This window comes from Saccostrea cucullata, unplaced genomic scaffold, assembly GCF_032062105.1.
Source record: "Saccostrea cucullata isolate Sc308-1 unplaced genomic scaffold, CSIRO_AGI_Scuc_v1 ctg532, whole genome shotgun sequence".
Lineage (NCBI taxonomy): Eukaryota > Metazoa > Mollusca > Bivalvia > Ostreida > Ostreidae > Saccostrea > Saccostrea cuccullata.
Window position 1 is genome coordinate 667763 of NW_026936742.1, and position 10575 is coordinate 678337.

Below are 10575 nucleotides of genomic sequence, written 5' to 3' on the forward strand. Positions count from 1 at the left end.
TTGCATCGTTCTAGAAATTGTTCATTCGTAGAGTATACTCATGCGTAACCACATAAATTCTATATGCAGATATGATATTGCTACATTAATAAGGGAAGCTGATGATAGTCAACTTGAAGTCATCAAGTTTATCATAAATTAAAATTTTGTTGTAACAGTTAATTTGCTTCTAATTTATTTATCTAGTGAAATATCTAAATACAATGTATGCGTGAAACAGATGAGTCAAACTCGGTGAATTGTTATATTTTACTTCGAATCATGATTTACTATAACGTCATGGTTATAATTCATATCTTCAAGTCAATTTTAATTCCGTATTTTTTAAATCAGTTCTATTGCATTATAAAAGAAATATTGTGACCGGAAGTAGAATACATAATTATTCATTTTGCGACTTTGATATTTTTAAATGCGGAAAACTACAATGCTAAAACCATTTAAGAAGCTTTAAGGTTTTAGAATAAACAGGATAAATAAAATTTTCTGCCAGATTTTCAATATTAATGCAGTTTTATCAAAACATTGTTTACTTAACAAGCACACATCAATATACCAGTACTTAAAAAAGATCGTAGTTTAAAATAAAAAAACAACTTTCACTTATATTTACTGCATTGAATTTTGACAGCCAATAATAATTTTAAAATCTCATAAAACCAATATAATTTTGTTTAAACTACAGTAATTTATTGTTTTTTTAAAGTAGTTATTCAACGAATGTGATACAAAATGTTTGTATTCTTACATGCACCAAAGAACACGTTTAAAGGGCCCCAAATAAACGAAGTATGCATGAGGTATTGTGGGCCTACCCGGCCCTTTTGTTTAGGAAATGTAAGAAGACATACGCGCTGTATGTTTTGACAGGAATGAGGAAGATTTGAATTGTCAGCCATTTTTGTGCGAAACCTAAACCAAACCAAGCATTTGCGACGGGTTCCTTAGATTGACTACCGGGTACGGAATGATAGACGGCGATCTATCAGAGACAGCGGAAAACGAGTGAAGCTATCCATTTTGGAAAGTTTGATTTCTGGTTTTGGGCTACATCATGTCGCAAAGCTTCGTAGGCAAGGACAGTTATCGTGTGAAATGTGAGGAGGACATCTTAAAAATCCCAGATCTCATGACGGCGCGAGAGTTCATGAAAAGTTGGGGACTCCCGACCAAAGGAATAAATAATACAGAACAGGCCGTGCACATCCTTGTGGATCACTGGAAGAAAAAGGATAAACCAACCAGAGAAGTAAAGAAACAGGTAATTAAAAGGAGGTAGAATAACCTGACAAAATATGAAATTGAAACATGTTTGGAGAAATGTTCGGAGACATGTAAAGGGAGAGGTAGTTGGATATGGGGAAGGGGGTTACACTGAGTAAATATATAAAGAAAAAAATGCCACATTGTCAAAATAATTAAACAATTCAAGTTCAATAACAATATTGGAGGCTGCACACAAAAAGGTGTTCATTTTTTATATATGATCAATAAGATATAATCTTAAATAAGGGTTAGCTACATATTCAGAATATTATACAGATGAGAAACACAGACGTAAGACTTATCGGGGGAAGGGGGTCAAAAGTAAGTTAGGAACTTGGATTTTGTTTGAAATTTACGACAATTATTTTCAAATAACTTATGAAATATTCAAAGGTATTTGGCATATTTTTTCAGTAACTTTCTATTGAATAATACTCTTTCAGAATGCGCCCAAGCATAAAGACACATGTATTGATTTTAAATTCGTTGAGATAACTGCCATGTTCAATATTATTTCAGAAGTTAGCACATCAAATAAATTAAAGTGTTTTTAAACGTTTAACACTTAAAACCTGTATGCGTCTTTTGATTTTTATAGGACGAAAACAAGGTAACGCATTATATGTGCTCTTGAATACGGAAATCAAAGGTTCTGTCAAAACATAGATATTGGTGTCTGATTTTTCTGTTTTTATGGCCAGTTAATAAAGTGAAACGCTTCTAAAGACGTACCAGGGCGAGGAGTAATTATGCTTTCTTTTAACAAATTTGCAAACAATCCTATTGAAGCGTTTGGATTAACAAGAATAGCATAATCATTATGATAATCGTTCTTTTTTCAAAGTGCTTGTAAATATGTGGATAAAACAGCAGATGGGATTCTCTATATGTGTAATGATTTAAGAGACATAAGGGAGTGTTTTCATACAATCTGTGCAATATTATTGAAAAACATGGTTAAACAGAATAATAATATAATAACTGGAAATTGTTTTTTTTAATGCAGATAGTAGTACTCAGTATACCTTATTTGTGCATTTATTACTATATTACTAATACAAGAAAAACAAGCTGTGTTTTTGAAAAACTGATGTCCCTTTCCATATGGCAGCTTCTTACAAAGAATAAAGTTTCTCAAATGCAATTTGATTTCAAGTTCAAAAGATCAAAATTTTTGTTATCCAGCTCAATGCTCAAAGTCAAAGCTAAGGAAAATAATATCGTTAAGAAAGTCATATTACAATAGTGTGAAAGCCTTTACATCAACTATTCAAAGCTATGACCAAGGCTAAAGTTTGATAAACTGTTGCAAAAGTGGGTCGAACTCCGAGGTCAAGAGGTCAAATAGGTTGGTTCTCAAAGAAATATCTTTTCACAAGGTATAAATAAGTGAAATATGGAAGTTGTAACTCTCGATCCTCATTCAAACGTTATGGGCAAGGTGAAGGTTTTGCAGACAAACAGACAGACAAACGGACTGCTTGACAAAATAACTATATATACCTGAATCTGCTATTAAAAAGACGAAGATAAATTATACCTATTTATTTTGATGTTCCGTGTCCATGAACAAAAAAAAAATTAAAAAAACAAATCATGGGCAAACACACATACATTCAAAATAAAATTCAAACAAATTGAAAATAGATATTGATCAATTTTCATTTCATAAATTTATTTTAAAAAATGGGAGGGTGTATTAACTTATATTTATCTTAGAAATTAGAAAGGTGAAACTCGCTTTTGAAATGCATTAAAATCAGAAGCTTCAGTTTACATTTTATTCTTATGATACATAATATTTTTAAAGATTACTTTAAGAGTTTATTCTCTTGCAACGCTTTTTTTTCTTTTATGTGTCTATCAAAGAGCTTTTGTATCTTCTTGTTTTTTTTAGAGTGAATTTTAATGCTTTAATAGAAACACGACACTAGTATTTATATTATATTGGAAAAACATATCCTTAAATCATAATGCATATTTTCAATGTATTGATTCTAGAAAAATTAGACAAAGTCCAAACTAGTATATTTATTGTATACAAACTTGCTATTTCAATTTGATACAGTAGTTCATATGTCATGAAAAATTTATGGAAACCCGGTAAAATAATTATCTGTATCACTCCAAAATAAAACACTAGATGCTCTCAAGCCAAAATACCCCCGACACTTCTGTTTTGATGACCTAATTTCATCACTTTTTACAATTAACATTTTAGATATCCAATGGCTTCCAGGAAGCTATGTCTGATGATCATCGGAAACGGGAAAAACTTGGAATCAAGATTGACGAGACGCTTGAACTCTTCAAAAGATTGCCAAGGCAACAAAAGAGCGACCTTATACGGTTCATTCCAGATCTTGTGCACAAATGTGAGGTCCGGAAACACGAGCTCATGTCTCCGGAATGCACAATTCTCATAGCAGGTAAGCAAATCATAAAAGAAATGAATACATGTGTCACGTATTAAATTATCTCCCTTTCAGAAACACGAAACGATTTTTTTAAAAGGTCTCATCTCTTTAAATACAAATAAACACTTACTAGTACACCATACACATGTATGTTTTCCATTGTACTTGTAGTAAAGGTAAGCTAGATTCTCATTCAACTCAGGTCCACTTATTTCTTCTCTTCTTCCTCCCCAGGAGAAACAGGCGCAGGTAAAAGTAGCTTCATCAATCTCCTGTTAGAGACAAACATCCTTCCGACCAGTCAACTAGCCTGTACCAGCACGTTCTGTGAGCTCCACAAGAGCAGAGACAACCGCAAGACCGCCACATTCTATTACAAGACCATTGAGGGTATCAGGGAACAATCTCCAAGGAAAGTCGACATCAGCTCAAAGGAAGGTTTAAAGGAACTGCAAGATGGAATCACAAAAGTTGATGAGGTATTGGAGGAAAGTCCCTACGAGAAAATCATAATCCAATACCCTTTCCCATTGCTAGAGGTAAGATGTATTTGTCTTATTTTAAAGGCTTAAAACCTTTATTTATTAATCGATATAATGTGAAATAATTTTCGTGTTTGCAGAGTTTGATACCCAAAACTCCATGGGCGTGCACTAGTCTATAAAGGGTTGGAAGATGGATAAAATATATAGGCATAGACCTAAATCTTTAAAACTAATTGGTGTAATAAGTATCTATGCATTTATGGCAACATAATTGCTCGCTGGAGTAAAACCTAACGTCTACCTAAACAAAATTCTTCCACCAGTAGTTTATATGTGTTTTAGACTTTTTACCCTTGCTACTTTTCTTGTTGTGTAATTGTTGTTATATTGATTGAAAGGAGGGTATCGTGTTGGTGGATACTCCGGGGCTAGGAGAAAGTAAAAGTATGGTAAAACACGTGGGCAGATATCTGGAAAAATCATTTGGCTTCATTTACGTGGTCAACAGTTCCAATGCTGGCGGAGTGCACGAGGGAAGGGTAAATATCTTGCAAACGTTTTTTTCAGAAATGAAAGGTGATTTCTTATAAATTGTATTAACGTTCCAGGCTCTGTGAATTTTATCATCAGTGACAAAACAAGCCATGCAGAACAGAGTAATGTGCACAGGTAAATATTTAGCTATAATAATGTAGCCCTCTCCGATTTTTTTTTTTGGAGGGGGGGACATCAGATAAAAAAAATCGGAGAGGGCTACATTATTGCAGCTAGTAAATATTTTGAACACCTTTTTTAAAAATATTTCTAGCTGAAAGACTTTCTCCGGACTGTCATCAATATGAGTGAAGAAGAATTGCACCACGACAGCACCATGTTTATTTGCAATAAATGGGAAACCGTTCCCGATAAATATAAAGAGGAAGTCAGAGACGACACAATGCGGAAGTTACAAAAGTTCTTCCGGAACATAACGGAAGATCAGCTGTTTTTTATGTCCGTGGAGGAGGTATTCCAATTCATATTCTTTATAAAAATCATGGAGGTCAAAGTTTATCAGTAATCTTTGAAATACCTGTATTTCTTTCTAATCGCCTTTTCTCGGAAAAAGATACATCATCTGACATTCTGTCCATAAATATTAATCTAGGCTCAGAAACACTACGCCACACTGGGTAAAATGTCACCGGAACAACAAACGATGCTGACTGGGATACAGAAATTACTTCCGGCTAGTCTTGAAAATAAGTTGAACCTTCACTACAGGTAACTACTGCCCATTTATCTTCTGTAGGAAAGACTGACTGCAAGTTTATTCTTCTTAAAAGTAAAAGAAAACTTTGCAGATATCGTTTGAATAACATGACATATTTTGTTACTAGTGTTCAATTTACATTAACAGTGTAACCTTTATTAGACATGATGAGCGGATAGATATAGTTGAGGTAACTAATAATCAGACTTTCTTGGGTATTAATTTTGTTCTTATGAATTTTGTCCTCAGGTTCATTTCCCAAATCCTGAAAAGATCCATTTATTCCTTAAAAGTAGCCAAAAACATGGCGAAATGTAACAGTATTGAGAAGCAGAAACTTATTGACGACATCAAGGCACGAATGCAAACTATCCAATGCAAGGCCTTGCAATCAGTGGACGACCTCAGAAGAGGAATGGAACATGAAATCGGAAGTCTGCACAAAAGCTTGACAAGTATAATAAACTCTGATGAATTCCGAAGAGCTTGCAAATCATGGGATCCGAGAGAGTGTCCAGGGTCAAAGGATTCCAAGAAACTCATTCGTGATGCCTCAGAGCTCATTGAGAACCGTGTCTGTATGAACATAGACAAGTGGGAGAGACAATACAAAGTGATAAAGACACTTAAAGATAGGATAATCGCCAAACTGAGAAGGGACTGTGAACTCATGGAAGACCAGATTCGAGAGATAGAAAGTGAGCAGTTTAGTTAAATTAAGTACGAGTATGTAAATTTAAGATCCATTTTAACAGTAAGGTCATCATACAATCATTCGATTTTGTGAATGTATTTTCTTTGTTTTCAAAGGTACCCTTATTGCTGGTGAAAATGCTATCATCCGAGATCTACACAAAACAATTAAAGGCGATCCTCGGCGCAAGAAACCCAAAGACAAGAAGAAAGACAGCAAAAAAGATGACAGGACTGCTGACCTTAAAGTAAGATCGCTAGGGGGCGCTGTTAGTATCGCAGGGAGATTTGACAGCAGCAAATCAACCAAGTCCTTTTTCAAAAGCTACAAGAAAAAATCCCCGGAAGAAAGCATGGCAGACGCTGTCGATATTTACATTCAAAATATTCTTAATTCCAAAGAACTTTACAAAAATATAGAAATTTTTCTTATGCGATATACAAAAGGCATAGATATGGTGGCTCGCAAAATTCCAGATTTTATTTCATCTGATGAGGAAATGATAATGGAGATAGAAAAACAGCTTCAGGAGTCTGCCGACTGCATGCACGAAGTCCCAGAACTGATACGGAGGAGCACTGTCTTGCTTGGACAACTAGACATGATATATGTAAGTGACATCATGCGCAAGGACTATCGGTTACGAGATTTGGAGTGGAGCCTCAACTCCAAACTCGGAAGTGGAGCGTTCGCCGATGTATACGCCGCCAAACTTCAGCAGGGTCACAAATCGGAAAATGTTGCCCTGAAACTGTTCAAAGATCCAGTTCGTTCTAATACAGTCAGTGACATTTTGCTGGAGGATCGCACGATGAGGTAAATTATAATTTATTTATAAACAGCTGCAGTGGGAGACTTCATGTATTGCATAAGCTTTGTTTTCATTCCATATTTGAATTTGAATTTTTGTGAAAATCAACTACTTCCATTTCAATGAATTTTTACTATGTTTGTTGTATGTTTAGATGTAGGTGCAAGTCATACTCCTTAATTTCTTTTACGATTTTTAAAGCTAAAAATGAGTTAATATTTTGAAAATGAAATTTCTGTTTAGGGAGATGGACCATCGCAATTTGATTCGTTATTATGGTTGTACTCTCCAAGTTAAGGACAACGGCAAATTGTACTGGATAATGATCTTAGAATTCTGCCAGTGCACACTTAAAGACAGAGTTATCACCGACGACTATCAGAATCCCGGAACAGTTGACGAAGCCTTACAGCTACGCCCCAAATTAGAAATGGCTCGATACGCTTCTCAGCTTTGTCACGGTTTAGAGTACCTCCATGGAAAGGACTTGGTACACAGAGATTTGAAACTTGAGAACATCCTAGTAAGTGTATATATTTCATTGAAAAAAAAATGCGCAAAGAATTGTGCAATCAATCATGGAGATAACGAACAGTACTCAAGCTAAAAAGTCCATTGACACAATGGAAAACAAGAGCAGTACAAACACAGACTTCTAAAAACATCAGAGGTGGGATCAGGTTGCATGGAGGAGGAAGCATCCCCTGTTGACCAGTCATAACCGGCTGTATTTCCTTGTCATGACCGTGAAAACAGAAATATCCGTAGACAATTCAATGCGTAAATAATGATCATATAATTAGCATTGAAAGTTCAGTCAGCATTCGACTTGATGATAAATTGTACTTGCTGACAACGTAATTGTGTCAAGCATTGACGATTTTACAAACTGTTGATATCCCTGTTTAATAAACTTGTTTGTGAGAAGCTTGTATCGTTTTTAAAAATTATTCATAAACCCTATAATCAGGAAACGAAAATAGTTGACATACTTTAATTTGATTTTATATTAGAATTAATATTTTTTGTTTCTCAGCTTACTAAAAACAACGATGTAAAATTAACCGATGTCGGTCTCTCTAAGCCCCAGGACGATATTTCAGGAACTCTCGCGGGATCTCCAGTTTACATGGCACCGGAAATTCATCTACAGAAAGGAATCTACAACAGGAAGGCCGACATTTTCAGCCTCGGTATCATGTTATGGGAAATGTGGTATGGCACTGACGCAGCAGACCACATTTCTGATGTTCTCGCAAAGAAAGGCTATAAAGCCTCAGATCTCGGATTCTTGTTGGAGAAAGGACTCAGACCGGAAATGTTTGAGCGTTATCGTCCGGATCAGGAGTGGAGTAACCTCATCATCCAATGCTGGACACTGGAGGCGAAGCAACGACCGGAAGCACGCCATGTTCGCAGATTCTTTGACGACTTCATACATTTGAATTCAAGAGTGAAATGACCACAGAGGAGTGAGAGGTGTTCCAATTCAGGATTTTATTTTAAGCTGAGAGTATTGGAGATCTCCAGTGACCATGATTACAAACAAAAGACTTGGAGTATACCAAAATTAAAATTTCATTAAATGCCACTGATCATTGACACACAATAGACACTGGATCAAATGTATATATACAATAGTACCTGGGAACTGATTATTGACATCAGAAACTGTAGATACACAGTATTAAAATATTATACAGTTGTACACTATACTTTGAGTACTTGATAATTGAAATTTCAAAAGAAAAATAATATATATGGGCTAACTTAAGAGTTAATAGTGTTTTTATTTCACAAAAGTATAATATTCCAATTGTAAAGATGAATTAATGGTTAATATGATCAATAATATGATTAACTGATTCAAGTCGATATGCTTATCATCTCGACAATTGATTGTAGGGTACCAGAGGTTAGTAACCACTTCTTTGAAAAAAATGCAGATGTTACCATCTCTTCTTTCTGAGTTACATTTCAGTTTTTATCCTACAAATATATTATAATAAGTGAATCAACATCAGGATCGGGGACATCGAAATCTTTAGACCTTAGGGTCGAAAATCCTGATTGCATGTAGAGTACTAGGGGTCAGTTTTCACTTGCGTGGAATAAATGATGGTGGTATCATCTCTAGTTTCTCAGATACAATCCTCAGCTTTATAAACTTACTATTCTATACTTAATGAAAAAAAAAAACACCGGAAATCAAATTCTACCACAAATGGGGACGGATATTTTGAGGGTGGGGTACTATTTATCAGTTACCACTTCTGTAAAAAAAAATGAAAATGGTTCCATCTCTAATTTCTAAGATACAGTCCTCATGTTTTAATGCTTACTACATGTATGAAACATATGGAGATAACGAGATCAAAAGTCCATAAAACTACAAAATAGGAGCAGAGCAACACGAACCTCCAAAATATCGGAGGTGGGATTAGGGGCCACGGAGGGCTGAACATCCCCTGTTGATCGGGTCACACCCACCGTGTGCTCCTTGTCATAATCGGGAAAAAACGTAAAAATCCGTCGTCAATTCAGTATATAAATAATGGATTAACAATTAGTATGAAAAACGTCAGTCAGCATTTGACTCAATGGTAACTTGTATTTGCTGATAAGGTCATTGTATCGACCATAGAGCTTCAGAAAAAATGACTTTAAACGAGATTGCTGATATTCTTGTTTCATTAACTTGTTTGTAAATAATTTACCTCGTTTTAGAAATTGTTAATACGTAGAGCAAGATCTTGTGTATCGAATCGAGATACATAAACCGTATGCAGGTGATATTGAACTCCGTATGCAGGTATATTAAACTTGTTAAATAAACATCGGCTTTGGTACATCGAAGAGCCTTAAATTTTTAGGGTAGAGAACTAGTTGAGTGCTCTACCTCCGTTGAAAAAATTGGTGATGGTACCTTCTCTAGTTTCCAACATTCATCCCAGCCCTCTCTTTCTTTAATGCCTAGTATGTTATAGTTATACATACCTACCTACTCTTAGACTTCATCACTTCTTTCTGGTTCTCCCCAGGTTAATTTGTGCTTTTTTTAAATTTCCTTTTCCACAGTCCTTCGCTAGGTGTCCTTTGGTCGACCAGGTTTCATCTTCCCTTCTGGTGTCCATCGAACACTTACTTTGGTGATGTTGATAACTGGTTTTCTTAACACATGCCTTTTCCGTATCAAAAGTTCTTAATTCGTCTGTGTTAGTTTTTTTTTATAGAGTTCCACTTATTTGGCAAAAAATAAAAAAATAAAATCCTCAAGGTCATTTTGAGGCATTCATAGTGGAAACTAGAAGCCTGCATATGTTCGCTCGTTCTCCAGCATTCTGTCCCATAGGGTAGGACAGCCAGAACGCAGCTATTAAAGATTCTTATTTTCATCTTTCTATTTACATGTACGTCATTTGTTTTCCGGGTGCTCTTGAGGCTGAAGAAGGCATTCCTTCATTAATTTCCTTTGCAGGTTGATGATATATGGTTCTTTGGACTATGTCGTTAGTATTGTGTTATTATTCCAGTCTTGGTGAATAATGGTTGTTAAATGTCAGCTGCTAGGTATATATAGATCTGCTTTGAATAAGTCTGCTAGTCGTTGGTCATTTCATTGTCTTTGTTGTTCTTAAGAGATATTTTCG

General features: G+C 35.2%; 1 protein-coding gene across 1 annotated transcript; it reads left to right on the forward strand.

The window, feature by feature from the left end:
• Positions 1 to 856: 856 nt before the first annotated feature.
• LOC134246446 (uncharacterized) lies at positions 857 to 8685 on the forward strand. Its single transcript, XM_062728813.1, has 10 exons — positions 857 to 1261; positions 3488 to 3695; positions 3918 to 4222; positions 4567 to 4707; positions 4977 to 5174; positions 5316 to 5431; positions 5670 to 6118; positions 6231 to 6930; positions 7169 to 7448; positions 7962 to 8685. Exons 1-10 carry the CDS (start codon positions 1055 to 1057, stop codon positions 8385 to 8387), a joined length of 3030 nt encoding a protein of 1009 aa, XP_062584797.1. The 5' UTR covers positions 857 to 1054; the 3' UTR covers positions 8388 to 8685.
• The last annotated feature ends 1890 nt before the right edge of the window (positions 8686 to 10575 follow it).